We start from the raw sequence: 16,065 nt of genomic DNA, 5'->3' as shown, positions 1-16,065 counted from the left end.
ACGTGGCTCCGCTAAGACAGCAGGTCTTGGGTCACTGTCCTACGACCAAGTGCTTCTCCAGCAGGAAGGTTCAAGAAGGCTGGTGTTAGTAATTCTCTGTCAAGTACGATCAAGTCCTGTGTTTGTTACCACATTTTGCAGACACGTTCTTCCGGGTGTGTTGTGTTTCTTCCGTGTGTGTCTTGGGCTTGGCACGTTGAACCCTTTTCTCTTGCTTTCTTTTTCGAAGGACTTTCAAGTTTCTCTTCGGAAGCTGGGCCTTTCACCATTTTCCAGCATGGGAATGGGTTTATGTGTCTTCTCCTTACATACATTTTTTCAACATTTTAAGTGTCTCGGGACTAGGAGCTAAGAGTTCGTGCTCCCTGCCACTCGACGCAATCTAGTTTCCCATAAATGTCATGATTTCCCCAACTTTTCTGACTCCATTTTGCATTGTGCTCCTGGCCAATAAGATATGATTTGAAATAAGCCTGTTTCTCTCTTTCTTTTCATCTCCCTGTCCCGGTTTTGGTGGGGTAATATGGAACTTGATCCTTTGATTATTACCAACTTTTTTTCTGAAATATTCCACGGAGGTGTTAAGTTTTGCAATTACGTTTTAAGCAATTATTTAAAGTTCAGTATATATTTTTAACACACTTTGACACTGGTATGTCTTGCATGATTTTTTGGGTTTTCCATTCAGGTTGATTTTGGTTTTACTCAGACAACTGGTTTTATGAAAGGAGTATGTGGCATATTTTTTGTGTTTTTGAGTGTTGAAATATGGGTTAGTTTTGGCCTTGTCAGAGAATGGTAATTTACCTGAGTAAAAAAAACTTTTGGGTGACCTTATTACCTCAGAGTTCTGAAGTATTTCCCCGTGGCCTTGCGTGTGACGTATCTGAAGCCAGGACGATTCTTCTATGAAAGTAGCGAGCATTTTGTCTGAAACTTTGCCAGATTTTTCTTCACCCTTAGAATTCAGAAATAATACCAGGATGAAAGGGGGGTGTGTGGGGGGGTCTTTTCCAATAACTGGAGACTATTCTCTGGTCCTCTCTACAAGAAAAGTAGAGCTTTTAGGTTGGGTTTGTTTTGTTTCCTCCAAAGGACTTCTATCTCCAACATCTTTGTGCCTGGCACATTTCTTGGCCCCAGCTGGGCTCTGACACAAAGTCAGTTGGCGAATATAGGAAAACCAAACAAAGGAACAGAATTCCAACTGCCTCCAGGCTGCCCCAGCAAGCATCAATGCAAGCAACAAAAATAGAGACCGCACACAGTAGTCAATTCTCCCAGTAACACGCCAGGCCCCTAGCGTTCCTTCCCTGCTCTCGTCAGACTCCTCCCAGGGATCACCAGTGCTCCCAGGCCATGAGCTGAGAGCCCTTCACACCCAGAGTGAGGCTTGCCACAGACCTGTAGACTAATCTGGAGTGTGGGAGGGCTCCAAGGCCCCTGTGTGTTCCCTCCAGACCCACTCACTCCCCAGTGCCAGGGCAAGCCCACCCTCAGACCCCCGCCAACAGCCACCGATGGTCTGATGGCGGAAGCCGAGCACGAGGGACTTCTCTTAGGTTATTGGGTCGCCTGCATTGGCACTGATGCCCCTCTTCATGGTGGTGGTACAGCTGCACCCGAGGTGCCCTGTGTCTTCTGACAGTGGCTTGAGAAGAGCGGAAGGTGGAGACAGAAAGGGAGAGCAAGCAGGGCAGCAAGAGAGGCGAGAGCAGACTGGAGAGGGGAAACCAGGGTTAATAGAAGATGGGGGTCGGGGGTCATGAAGAGGGAGAAGCTGCAGCCGCAGGACAAGGGGCTGAAGGCCACGGCCGCTCAGATCACCTGCCATGCCCTCTCTCCACGGGGGTGGGCGGGGAGGGGGGACACAGAGAGCCCAAGTGTGGACTGGGTTTCTGCAAGGCCAGAAAGGTCTACGTTCTCCAGCGGGACCACAGGCTGCAGCCTGGAGTCCTGTGACGGTGGCTGTGCCCAGGGGTGGGGAACTCGGGGAGAAAAATCTGGAAGCCAGAGAGTGGCAGAGAGGGAGGGGAAATGAGAGCCCCGTGGGCCCACAGTGAGGAGGCGGGAGGGTTTCTCTGACAGGGAAGTGGGCAGAGGGTGAGGGTTGCCTGTGCGGGCGGCAGGGGAAGTCAGATGAAGGCGGGAGGGCCTGGAGGGCAGTGCCATCCGGGTCCTGCTGAGGCATCCTTCTCCTGCCGCGCCGCAATGCTGCTCCCGCTGCTCCTGACTTTCCAGGGACTTCTTCTCCACCATGCAGCAGGCACTGGGGGTAGGAAGGGCCCTGGGAAGACCCCAGGGGCCAGGGGCTGCAGGGTGACCTTCTGGGGGGCCTTGCGGGTGGGGCCTGTGCTCCTGCAAGATACCCTGGGCGTCCGCGCGCCAGGCTGGCTCCTGACACCTTCTCTTGCCCCACCTCGCTCTCTCCTTCTGGTTTTGGGGAGGGCTGGCTGGCCCGAGAGCGGCTGGGGTAAGGGAGTGCGTGCCATCCGTGCAACGGTCTCCGTCCCTCCCCCCCATCCCCATCCCCATCCCCAGCATCCCAGGCCCCGTGTCCCCCTGGTCCGGCCGCAGAGGAGCCGCTGTCCTTCCACGTACTCCAGGCCTCCTCGTTTGCCAACCACAGCTGGGCACACTCGCAGGGCTCGGGCTGGCTGGGCGACGTGCAGACGCACGGCTGGGACACGGCCTTGGGCACCATCCGCTTCCTGTGGCCCTGGTCGCGGGGGAACTTCAGCACCCAGGAGCTGAACAACCTCCAGAGCCTGTTCCGGCTCTACTTCCACGGGTTCACCATTGAGGTTCAGGCCTTTGCACACGAGTTCCAGTTTGAATGTGAGTTCAGGGTTCCCAGCTGGGATTTGCCTCAAGGCTCCGGCCCCCTCGCAGAGGGGCTCTGACCTCCTCCGACCTTCCGGACTTGTTCCCTATCCCTGCCCCCTCCCCCCAGGGGTGGGGGGGGATCATGCTCTCCCTTCTGTGCCCCCCCACCGTATGCGCCTGACGCCTTGCAAGGACACAGCCCGTCCCACCACCGCACACACCTTCGCGTTCTGGTTCCTTGGATGGTTGTCTCCTTGTGATCTTCTGCCCTACACCCCTCCCGTCCCCACCCCCCACCCCCCACCCCCCAACCTCAGAAGACTTTCCCAGCCAGAACTCTGCCCTCTTTTCTCTCTGGCCTGAGAGTCCACCAGGCCCGGGTGTATCTAACCCCTTCCAAGTGAGGCCTCCCAGCCCAGCCCCCAACTTCCAGCACCTTCCCATCAGGCACCTGCACGTTCGTCATTCCTCAAGACCTTCTCACCTTCGCGTTTTCTTCCCACAACTGCCCTCCCTTCCCCGACCCAGCTCCGGTGTGCCGTGTGATTCCCCAGCAGATTCCCCTTCCCTTGAATCCCTTTACTTCTAGACGGCTTACGCTTCCTCCCTGGGACGCTTTCCACATAGACTCTGTCCTCCTTGTCCACCCCCAGACCCCTTCGAGCTCCAGGTGTTAGCTGGCTGTACATGGCACGCCGGGAAGCCCTCGGGAAGCTTCTTCAACGGGGCCTATCAAGGCTCAGACTTCCTGAGTTTCCAAGGAAACTCCTGGAAGCCATCTCCAGGAGCAGGGAGTCGGGCTCAGAAGGTCTGTGCCGTGCTCAACCGCTACCGAGATATTAAGGAGATCGTGCTGAGCCTTCTCAGCCACACCTGCCCCCGGTTTCTGGCAGGAATCCTTGAAGCAGGGAAGTCCGAGCTGGGACGACAAGGTGAGCATCCCCAGGGCTTAGAGCTTCCTATGGGACTTTGCACTCTTTACCGTCCCTTCGAAACGTATGACAAGAGGCTAGAGAGTGGGCTATGTGGGTTTCAGGTTGTTTCCCAGACGAGAGAAGGAAGTGATCAATCCACCTGCTACGACCACTGAGTCGCTCAGCTGGGTCCCAGGTGCCCCCTAAGATCCACGTCTCCTTATCTTCTTTCTAGTGAAGCCCGAGGCCTGGCTGTCCAGTGGCCCCAGTCCCGGTCCTGGCCGTCTGCTCCTTGTGTGCCATGTGTCCGGCTTCCACCCGAAGCCTGTGTGGGTCAGGTGGATGCGGGGTGACCAGGAGCAACGGGGCACCCGGCGAGGCGACGTCCTGCCCCACGCTGACAACACGTGGTATCTTCGGGTGACCCTGGACGTGGCGGCCGGGCAGGCGGCCGGCCTGTCTTGCCGAGTGAGACACAGCAGCCTAGGAGGCCAGGACATAATCATCCACTGGGGTGAGAAGGAGCCGGGGCCTGGCTGGGAAGTGACAGTCGTCCCCGGGTCCTGGGGCCGCTGAGTGAGGTGCTTGGGAGACAGGTGGGGATGCCACACACAAGAGAACAGAAGCAGGAGGATGGATCCAAACCGGGCAGAGAAAGGCTGCTGTTAAATTCCAAGCAAAATGGAAGTAGAGAATTTGAGGCGCTCAAGAGACAAAGAAGGACCTGGCGATTTGGGGGAAGAGATGTGGCAGGACGATGGGGGCACAAACATAGGAGGAGCTGAGTTGAGAGCTCCAGAAAATGCAGAGGGAAGTTTCAGGAAGGACCGCGCCCCCGCGGCCCCGTGGAATGAGTGGCATCCACGGTGGCCGCTGCATAGAGAACCCCGAGGCCTGCGACTGACGTCCTTGTTTTACCCCCAACGAGGTGGAGAATGGTCCCCGTTGACGCTGATGTGTCTCGCCGTGCTGGTCACCCTGCTCCTGCTGCTGGTCCTGTGCTCCCGGCTTAAAAAGCTCAGGTGAACCTCTTCTTCTCCTGCTGTCTCGTCCCCTTCTTGTCAACCCATTCTTCTTGCCCCCATCCTCCCCTCTTTCTCTCGGATTTCCCTTCATCGGGATCAATACCCTCTTCCTGTCCTACAGCTCAAATGGGAAAGCCGTGGCGCCCCGTGCACCCAGTCCTGACTCCGCTGCAGCGGCCAGCGCCCGGGGACCCGGAACTTCTGGACGCCAGCTCCACGTGCCCCGGGAATCCTGGATCAAGAACAGACTTTTCAAGAAACTGAAAGCAAGCCTAAACCCACTCTGGCGACGTTAGCTTTCCCTCCCACAGAAAACCCGTTTCTGCTGCTTCTTATGCATGCTTCATACCTATAAACAAAGCATAATTTTGATTAAAAAAAGGCTTATTGTGGCGGGCATCTTGACCCCTTCAGAAATCTTTATTTTATTTTATGTTTTGCTTTTTCCCGTCTGCCAGCAATATCTTTTTCTGCATTGGCCGTGTCTTCATTGCTTTGGATTCTTCAAACTCTAATTCAGAAGCTTCTTTCTCATGGAAGTTTCCCTAGATTGCCCAATTGAAAGATCTTCCAGGATTGGAAAGATGGACCCAAATACGTTCATCTCTTCCTGCTCTGAAAAGTGATTACTGAGGCTTTTGCTTTTCTGTTTTTTTTTTTTTTTTTTTTTTCTCAGTTGCTTGAAACCAGGATACAGGTGTTTGTACTGGTACCTGTGACCAAAATTCAGGGCCCGTTCCGTGGGTGTTGCAGTCTTGAAATCCTTAGTAAAACTTGGAGAGACTGTATTTTCATTTTGTACTGGCCCCACAAATTATGTAGTTGGTTTAGAGCAAGATGTTTGTCAGTAAATGTTGATTGAAATGAATCCATTGTCAAGTTGAATGATGCTTTCTTAATCTATTCCCCTTTGACATCACTGCATCGCCTGGCCATGTTCTTATTAAAACTCCTTCTGTCTCCCTGTGTCTCTCACCAAAGCTGAGGGAGGCAGGCGAGGGCTCCAGACTTCACAGTGATTGGGGTGTCTGTGCGTCTTCAGAGATTTTTCAAGAAAATAATAACACAGGAGATGTCTCCCGTCAGAATGAGGGCGGGGCTGGCCTGCGGTTCCCATTTCTCGGAGACTGTGTTGTGACTACGTGTGTCTTCGTGTTGTATGTACCCAGGGAAGAAATTCCCACTTTGAGTGGTCGGTCAGTAAGAGGACATGGGGACCGAGGACGGGCAGAGCTAAGGTAGAGAAGGAAGAGAGTGATCAGACACTACGTGTTTAGTTTTCTTTATTAGTTTGGCTTATAATTATTGTCATTGTTATTTACAGTTTTCCCCTCACTTTTTAAAATACGGATTTTAAAATTATCTACTTACTTTGAGACCCCTGTGGCCGAGCCCGTTGGGATGCGGGAAGCTGTTCAGGCACTGAGTTCACGCAGATGTCCGGCCGACACCTTCCCGTAGGTAATTGAGCAGATTGTGCAGATTTCTTAGTGGACACGTGTCTCTCTTTATATGGGGGCAATTTCAAGTTAAGAGACAGGGTTCTGTGACCCTGTGCCCAGGCTGTACTCTTACCCATGAACAAGGTCTCAGGGTCAGGCCATCACCTTCTGCATCGCATGCTCAGACGGCTTATACACCAAGTGTCTGGGGAGGAAGGCAGAATTTTACAGGGCTGTTTGGAGCCCTCTGTGATGAACTTCAAGGTTCCCTCACATGGCAGAAGGCCATAGGCGGTGGCCTCTATTGAAATGAAGAGGCTCATGTAAGGACTTGTCAGTTTCTAGCTCATGTGCACGGTGCAAATAAATATACAGTAAAACCTTGGATTGCTAGTGACTTGTTCCACAAGGTGAGCAAACATTTCTGATAAAGTTTAACTTGATAAAAGAGTGATGTCTTGCAATATGAATAGTACAGGACGCCACAATGTCACATGATTACAACTGAGCCATTGGTTCTTGAAATTCACTTCGATATACAAGTGCTTTGGATTGCAAGCATGTTTCTGGAACATATTATGCTCTCAAACCAAGGTCTTACTGTATTTCCGATGTTTCCTATCTGGGAGGACTACTCTCCACTACTTTAATTTTGTGGTCACAATAGTTCTTGAACTCCTACGATGCCTTGGGCTAACTTGCCTGGCTGCTCACCCAATCTTCACCCAACTGTGTGTTGTGCCTTCGTGACACATTTCTTCTTTCTGTCCTTCCCTTGAGCCGAGCTTTTTCTCAGCCCAAGGCCGTTATAGTTACTCTTTCCTCCACCCGGATCATTCTTCATTCACCGTGATCTCCTATGGATGATTTTGGGACAGCTGTTGGCTCTGAGCTCAAGCATTGCCTTCGTGGAGAGGACTTCTGCGGTCAGTGTGGTCAAGGTGGCCACTTTATCTCCATCACATTCTAGTTGAACGTTCTTTATTTGTTTTGAATACTGGAGTTGGCTGCAATTCTCTCATTTGCTTTTAGGTCTTAGTGTCCTTTCCATCTAAAATGTGAGCGCTGTGACATCATGTGTATTATCTGTCTTGATCACACGTGTGTCACAATGCCTAGATTGTAGCTAGACATATAGTGGGTGACTAAAATTATTTTTGTTGAGTGAACAAATGGTATAAACTTTGGCTTTCCAGGAAACATCTTAGAGAAGCCAGTTCCCTATTTCGGCCATAGGTTTTCAGGAACTGACATGTTTCCATTGTGCTGGTGTCGCTGAAGGATGCAGACTGATCATTGATATTGTGCAAATTGATATCGTGGTAAGATATATTACATATTGTGGCAATATGGTCACTGGAAGCTCTCTCTTTCTTTCAGGTTATTGTCTTTATAAGAGTGGCTAGACCCTAAAATGCCGATAGAAAGGAAGGAAGGAGGGAGGAGATATCAGTAAATCTGGTCAGAGTCCTTTATACTGTAGGCAAAGACCCCCGTTAACCACAAAGGTTTGCTCTGGGTTTCTCTGCTGCTGAATTGTAGTGAAGCTGAGGGAATCTCTTAGGGAAGGATGATTGTGGAACACAGCAATTTTCAGGAAACTCTGGGTTCCTGAACATGATACCCTAACATGTCCTCGCTCTACTTGTCACAAGATACTGTAGTTGAGAAGTGAGTGTATATTTGGGTGAGGCACAACATATACCCCCAAAGAAGACGGATCTGGGCCACCTATACACATGCATCCTCTTCCCCCAAATTGGCATAAGTGGGTTCAAAGAGAGCCCTGAGGGTGTATGACCACGTGGCCAGAAATGCCAGGAATTAGGGAAGTTTTAAGGATTGGTTCAGGAGGTTGTCAGAAAAGCTCTGTGTCATCCCTGTGGTGTAGACCTTTGGGCTGGGTAGTTTAATAGAATTTAAGCTACAGGGTGAGGATCTGGTTAGTATCCAAGACCAAAGTGTGCCACTAAATCACCCCAGACGAGAATTGTCACCTAGTACTGTTAACCATGTCATTCTGGCTGAAATCCTGGAACATAAGCTTATTTCTATAAAGGGCCAGGGTGGTGTTTTCAACAGTTCAGGATAACACTTTCCATCCCGTGAGCTATGAAACCAGGAAGGAAATCTGCTTTGCTGTTGGTACAAACCCAGAGCTTACTGTATTCTGTTATGCACACAAATGCAGTAGAAACACTAGGTGATCTTTTGAAAAAAGAAATGAAGGCACTACTCTGGGTTGTTACTGACTTCTCCAGGAGTGGTAGCGATTGTTGGAGCTTCAGTAGGACGGGAGGGATCGGTACATGCTGGGCCAGGCCTGGCGGAGCTCAGGAGTCATATGCCCTTGGCCAACCATGACTGGAAGGATGCCCATCTTCCATCTTTCACCTAATGCACGGAGAAAGGTCAGCATGTGCACCACTTGATTAGGTGGAGTGAGGTAAAGTGGGACAGAGATCCAGTCTCCAAGAATATCCCCTGCGGGGGAAGAAAGGTATTTGTGCACAACCCGCTTTGGAGCCTGCGTTCGGGGGGAGAGGCCATGTTGAAGGCTTCTTCGGGTTACCCACAGGAGGGGCCTATAGATTTTGGGGACTTGGACTTTGCCCCTAAGGAATTAAAATTAGTTTATGATCTTTTCTTTGTTGACTCCTCCCCCTCTCTCACTTTCTTCTGTAAATGGGCCCGTCGTTTGTTGGTTCTTAAGATCTAAACTTTCTTCTCTTTGCTTCGTCATTGTTCCTGAACAGTGAGGCAGCAACTTACACATAGAACATACATGATAGTGGAGGGCTGGGAGGCAGACAGTAAGCAAACAAAATACTTCATGGGAGACAGCAACATCTAGTAGGATCCCAGACTGATTTGGGGAAGGAAATCAAAGAGGAAAATGGGCTACTTTGCAAAGATGGTGGACTGAATGGGCCGCTCTGAGAAGGTGGCTTTGGGGAGAAGACCTAAAACAGGAACAAGAACCGTGCCACGCAGTGTCTGGGAGGGGCGCGTGCATTCCAAGCAAAGGAACGAGACGAAAGCAGGGTTGTACTGGCTGTGTTCTGGAAACTCCCACATGGCTGGCTACGGTGGAATAAATAGGGGAACATGGCAGGAGGTGAGGCCCGTGAGTTGGGGTCAGGTCATAAAGGGGCCTCGCAGGCCACTCCACCGGGACTGAAAGTCGTCGGAGAGTTCAGAATGAATGAAGAGCAGCTATTGGGTAAAGGGAGATGAACTGGTAAGCACAGGTGGTGTGTGGCCTCAACAGGGACGACTACAAAATGGCACCCACTTGCATGCCCACTCACAGCACAGTGACCCTGGTCGGCTTGTCTGCATGGCCCTGATTGAAAGTATGCCTCACCCATGCTCACAAACCGTTGTTCAGCATTGCTTACCAAGTGGCACCGAGCCAGTTGCCCTCTCCAGTTCACGCCCCCCCATTGGCTAACTGTCTGTGGCCCACGGGGTTGCTTGGAACAGCTTCGGGACTTCCACTGCTGCTGGTACCCAATGCCTCCAACCAGTTGTCCGGTGCCTGTACAGAGGGGTGTTCCACGTGGAGGCAAGGGCGATGACTCCCTCCCAGTTCTTTGTCTCAGCTGATAGTTCCAAATTGGCTAGTTGCATCATCGCAGCGAAGGAAATCGTATAGGTTACGGGGGATTCACATAAACTCAGCGTGAACTCAGTACGTTCGAAGACGTAGAAAGTATTCTTAATCTCTATCACAATAAAACTGTCGCCCATGTATTAGTAGTGACATCTTTGCTTACCACTGAGATGCCGTATGTGCCTCAGAACCCATTTTTACATTTAAGGGGAAAAAAAGGAAATTCCCATGGGAGAGGTAGTTGCTTCCATTTCCTGTGTCAAGACAAAAGTAGGCTACCAATATTCTTTAAATGAAGAACAACGATTTTCAAAATGTGAAATGAAAGTGGGACTCCTGGGGGGCTCAGTTAGTTAAGCCTCCGACTCTTGGTTTCTGCTCAGGTCACGATACCGGGGGCTTGTGAGTTTGAGCCCCGCATTGGGCCCTGGGTTGACAATGCAGAGTCGGCTTGGGATTCTCCTCTCCCTCTCTCTCTCTGCCCCTCCCCTGCTAGGGCACGCTCTCTCTCTCTCTCAAAATAAATAAATAAATTTTAAAAATGTGTTTAGTTACAAAGCGAAATATGTTTGAATATTATAGTATATATTTAACCTTTTATTGATTTTAATGAGTGGTAGTGTTAGATACATGTATATCTACTAATTATAGTTTCATTTGTGCGCACGTCTATTCGCATAAACAGGCAAGACTGAACAAAAGGCATAATAAGCCAGGTTATCACAGAAAAACTATACACTAAATCAAATATAGGAAAGATTGTTTACCAATAATAATTGCCACATAATAACCAGGTGGAAAAAGGGTCCTACGGTTAATCATTGTAGATGGTCACACATAATAACGAAGCACTAAGAAAGTTGGGAAGTGTGTTCCAACAAGATGATTGAGTCAAAATTTTAAAAAGGAGAAGTAACTCTTCAAACCCAGTTTTCATATCCCTGGAGACATATTTTAGATATCTCTGAAATATATTAATTATATTATTTTAAATATGTTTTATTAAATTATAATTTCTGTCATATTAAATACTAGGAACTTCTGTATAATAACTGTCATGAATGTTGTAATGTATAAACTTAACCAATGCTAACAGACTAAGTAAATACCCCACAATGATAGTGTAATAGCTCCTCGCAAGTTAAAGAATGATGATTTCATTAAAAAAACATTAAAATCAGTATGGCAGTTACAGACTTGAAACCCCCCTGGTAAAATAATTAGATTTTTATTCTCGGGTATACTCAGCTGAGTCTTCATTTCTTTAATCCTTGTTCTTATTCATATTTCTATTCTTAGTGATTTCCTTCCTCCAGTTTTATTACAGAAGAAAATATAAATAAAAAATCGAAGTGCTACCATTTTATTAAAGGAGAAACACACAAGCACAACTTTATGTAAACTCCTAGGCAATTTTCCTCCTGGATTTGCCTTCCTAGGGTTTCATTAATTTTACTAATTCCAAATATTTTCTGCTCCATAATTAGTTGTGTATTTAATGCTTAAATATAGAAAGACTGTGAGGGTTTAACGTTTGGGGAAAACAGTTTGATGCATTTCTGTTGTCACTAAGAGGGCTTCAAGCCATTCGGACTTGAAGCCGGTGTGCATTTTAGTGAGATTTTCCATCCACACACAAGAACCTCCCTGGACAATAAGAGTACACGTATCAACAGGTTGACATTCCAACTTAGGCAAGGAAGCAGGTGAGGATCAGATGTGAAGCCTTCCTTCCCGATGCCCTGTGGTCTCCTCTTGTCCCCTGTTGTCCCCTGCAGATCTCTGCTCTGAGAGTGGCCAGAGGGAGCCTCCAGATACCTGTTGGTAGGTACTGCAGGTGACTCCGAGGCGGATTCCCTTCCCTGACGAGGACGGGAAGCGCGGGGAGGCTTTGACCTGACGAGAGACAGACTCTGAACTGTTTTTCAGAGGATCATCCTGACCGTTTTGTGGCAAACAGACGTGGGAACAGGGGCAAGGGTGGAAGTAGCAACATGCGTGTTCAAAACACATTTAGGAATCACTCTGGGTTTTTTTGTCCCGAGAAGCTGGAATCCTAGTCGCAATTACGATGAACTAAGAGAGGTAGGAATAGGAAAGGAACGGAGTTGGAGTACAGACTGAGAATTTGGTTTGGGATGTTTAATTTGAAATGCCCGGGGGGCGCCTGGGTGGCTCAGTCGGTTGAGCGTCTGACTTGGGCTTAGGTCATGATCTCGCAGTCTGTGAGTTCGAGCCCCGCGTCTAGCTCAGGGCTGACAGCTCGGAGCCTGGAGCCTGCTTGGGATTCTGTGTCTCCCTCTCTCTCCGCCCCTCCTCCATTTGCTCTCTCCCCTTATTTTAAAAAAAAAATTATTTTTATTTTTTTTTTAAATTTGAAATGCTTGTGAAAATACTCTGCAGTGAGGTAGCCGTATGATCAGAGGGCTGGAAGCCAGTGCTGGGGCTGCGGGGCAGAAGCAGGTTCTCTGTGCTGTGGGCTGTGCTGGGGGCAGGAGGGAGGGAGTGGCATTTTTTCCGGCTGGATTACGAGAGACGTGGTAGAGATTTCACCGAAACTGAGAGCTGGCTGACTCGTGGGGGGACTCCAAGCCGAAAAATTACAGGCCCCCAGATGGGCAATACTTCAGTTTTGAATGTTGTGGGATTCCAAGTATTTTGGAAATACCAGCAATGCCATTCAAAGCGGGGTGGAAGGAACCAGATGAGAGCAAGAAACATTGTTACTTATCTCTGACAAAAGAAGCATAGAAACTGAAAGCAAATTCCTAGAAAATTTTACAACAATTCAATTGAGTAATTTTACGTGTGTTAATCTAACAGTTAAGACAGGAAAAGTTCTTGTGCATCCTTTTGATTTCGAGTTTACGTCATTCATTTTCATTGTATTTTACAAAGTCGCCGGCACATAATAAATTTGGGGGGAAATTAGTCTTTTGCCTCAGAGAGATTGAAAAGCACAGTCGTAGAATTGTAAGGGAGCACTTGGCCATAAAATAGACTGGAAACAAAGGTCTTTGCGGGTCATGTTGCATTATTTGGATGTGATCTCATGAGAAATATACTTGAAAAAACTCTCAGAAACATTTAAAAATTCTGTTTTTACATTTATTCATTTTTGAGAGACAGACCACAAACAGGGGCGGGGGGCAGAGAGAGAGAGGGAGACACAAAATCCGAAGCAGGCTCCGGGCTATCAGCACAGAGCTGGACCCGGGCCCCAAACCCACAAACTGAGATCATGACCTGAGTCAAAGTCCAAAGCTCAGCCAACTGAGCCACCCAGGTGCCTGTTTATCTCAAGCATGTGTTAAAATTCACTAATGCACTAACAAGTAAGTCAGCAAGTGGTTCAAACCCTAAGGAGTGTGAGTTTCAGGGATGTTGTGGCCCCGGAGGAGAGACCAGTTTGGGAACCAGAATATTTACAAAGTCAGAGTGGTTGCAATTTTGTTTCAAATGTTCATGAAAATACTGTGGCCAAGTGGGTTTTTGGTTTTGGTTTCTTACAAGAAAGTCTGCAGGGGGATGATCTGAGGTGCAGGTGTGCAGACACTAGGTCAGAAGAAGAAAAACAGAGAAGCCGCTTCAACTGGAAATGGGGTAACAGGCTGGCTAACAGGCAAGCAAACAACGGGGCCGCCCTGAGTCCTGAAAGAACGCAGCTTCTGATTTTCAACATCCCCCCGGGGGTTCCCCCTCGCAAGCTGCGGGCAGATCATGCGGGTGACCCACTTCACCCATTTCTCACTTTGAGGCTGTTTTATTTTACTTTTTGACCCGGGCAGGAGTGTTTGGTCGGGATGAGCTACAAGGTTTCATTTGAGAAAGATAAGGGGGTCTGCGCCCTCGGGGATGGAGTCAAGGACGTGTTTTCAGGGGTTCCTGTGTGAGTTGAGGGCTCAGCTAGAGCAAGGAGAGAAGGTAAATCCTGGCCACACTCTCGAACCCAAACCAGAAGTGAAGCCGCACGCTTCTGGGTCCAAAGCCAGTTTGCTTTAGGACGAGGAAGAAACCCCGTCTGTGCGCCTTGGTTCCCTCGTCTCCGGACCTTGGCGGGGGTCATGCCAACGGTTACGGGGCAGGGTTGTGACTGTGAATTAAAGAGGGACAGGGCTAGGACCCGGGGAGTCCACGTGTCGGGAGCCTCCACTAATGTGGGGGATGCGGAATAACATCCTTCCGAGAGCCACGTCTCCCGGGAAGCCCTCTGCAGTGGCGCGGGCACCAGCCCTGCCCAGTCCTGCCGCATCAGCTCGGGAAGGGCACCGTGCAGGCAGGGGACCTGCAGCACAGCGAACCCGCCTGCGCTCCGCTTTGTCTGGAGACCATTCGGACCCTCTCTCTTTTTAGTTTCTACTTTTTTCTATTTAAGGTTTATTTATTTTAAGAAAGACAGAGAGAGGAGGGGAAGGACAGAGAGAGGAGAGAGAGAATCCCAAGTAGGCTCCGCACGGTCAGCGCAGAACCCAACGCGGGGCCCCGACCCACCAACCGTCAGACCATGACCTGAGCTGGAATCAAGAGTCAGATGCTCAATCGACTGAGCCTCCCAGGCACCCCCTGACCCTCTTGTTAAATGTCCCTGGGTTACTGAAAAATCCAGCTTAAGTAACCTCAAGAAGGAAGTGGTGAACTTCTGGCTAACAAGGCATGTGTGAATTTGGGCTACAACTTGGGGAAACAAGGGCTGTAACTACAAACACACCTGGGCACTTCTAAGGTTGTATGGCCTTAAATAGCATTCAAGGACAATTGACCAACGATGCGCCCCTCCCCCCCTTTTTTGGCTTATCATGTCTCTGTATCATCCAGAAGCAAAAAAGGCTTTACATCATTGAAAACACAAAAGAGAAACTCTCTCACCCGACCCCAATAGGGTCAGACGGTTGATTAATTCAAAAAAGTGTCAGGGCAGAAAAGTGGGGAAAAAAAATGATGCTGATATAGTTGAAATGCTTTATGTCAGCTCAAAATGCTTAAATATACACACTATTTATAAATATTTTCATTTAGGGTTAAGGCTGTTACTTTCAGTATTGGCCCCTTTAGGGCCTACGTAGCAGAAGTCCACCCGTAATTCATTAGAAAACTTGTCATGAATTTACAGATGAACAGGAACTTAGAGACTTGCAAAATAATCTGAGCAAATAACACTTGTAGATTTTCATGATTTCCTTTTCTTCTATGATGTTCTTGCTCATACTCAATTTTTCCAGAAGACTCCATCTAGGTGTATTAGAAATGAATAAACTTTATTGCTGTCATACTTCACCAGGTTCTACTGCAAATTACATTCCACAAGCAGAATACTTGGAGTAACAAATAGAACCATCACAGACGGTTTTAGGACGGACAGACAATTTCACTTGTAAGGGCTGAAACATACACACACCCCGGAAAGTAACGTAACAGACATAAGCGTTTATTATACTAAGGGAATGAGCCAGGGGACTTTCCACAGGGAAGAGAGTATGTTTGTTACATAAAAACATAAAATCATGTTCCCTGTTTTAATTGTATGATGTAATTTGCACAGTCATACGATTAATGATAAGTGTTTTTCCTTTGGGTGATGAAACACAATTTGAACAAATCAAGAGATTAAAAAATTTTTTTAATGTTTATTTATTTTTGAGAGAGAGAGAGAGAGAGAGAGCATGAGTAGGGCAGGGGCAGAGAGAGAGAGGGAGGCACAGAATCCGAAGCAGGCTCCAGGGTCAGAGCTGAGAGCACAGAGCCCGACGCGGGGCTTGAACTCATGAATGGCAAGACCATGACCTGAGCCAAAGTCGAATGCTCAACTGACTGAGCCACCCAGGTGCCCCTGGGAGATTTTTATTCTAGTATGAGTTGGGTCACTGGGCAGAAAAAAAAGGTTTAATTAACAGTAATCAGCTCTCCCAATCAGAAGACAAACTCTGTGTTCACTAGATAATTCACATATACATAGGGAAAAACAAACAAACAAACAAACAGTGGTTCAGATGAAAAAAAAAAATCCAAGGCTCATCAGTTTGAAGAGTTTTAAATACCATCGCAAATTACATGGCTTGAAATAATAGATTTAAAATAATAAAATAAAATAATAGCTTTAAAATCAGTTCTATTTAGTATTTGTAGGTCCAATTATTACAAATAAAGTGTTAGGTTCATGTAAGTTTCACGTTATGACCATTGCAGGGTCGGCCAGCTGCAAGATCTGGGCCATTTCCAACTGCGGCCATCTTTCAATTTGAGTA

General features: G+C 48.3%; 1 protein-coding gene across 1 annotated transcript; it reads left to right on the top strand.

Moving 5' to 3' along the window:
• Window positions 1–2,139: 2,139 nt before the first annotated feature.
• On the top strand, window positions 2,140–5,123 carry LOC122212032 (T-cell surface glycoprotein CD1e, membrane-associated-like). The gene is made up of 6 exons (XM_042925684.1): window positions 2,140–2,275; window positions 2,542–2,838; window positions 3,480–3,758; window positions 3,976–4,254; window positions 4,669–4,762; window positions 4,887–5,123. The coding sequence occupies exons 1-6, from the start codon at window positions 2,140–2,142 to the stop codon at window positions 5,059–5,061; spliced, it is 1,260 nt and encodes a 419-aa protein (XP_042781618.1). The 3' UTR covers window positions 5,062–5,123.
• The last annotated feature ends 10,942 nt before the right edge of the window (window positions 5,124–16,065 follow it).

This window comes from Panthera leo, chromosome F3 (genome assembly GCF_018350215.1).
Source record: "Panthera leo isolate Ple1 chromosome F3, P.leo_Ple1_pat1.1, whole genome shotgun sequence".
Lineage (NCBI taxonomy): Eukaryota > Metazoa > Chordata > Mammalia > Carnivora > Felidae > Panthera > Panthera leo.
The sequence above is the reverse complement of the archived record's forward strand: the minus strand, read 5'-3'. Positions and strand labels throughout refer to the sequence as shown.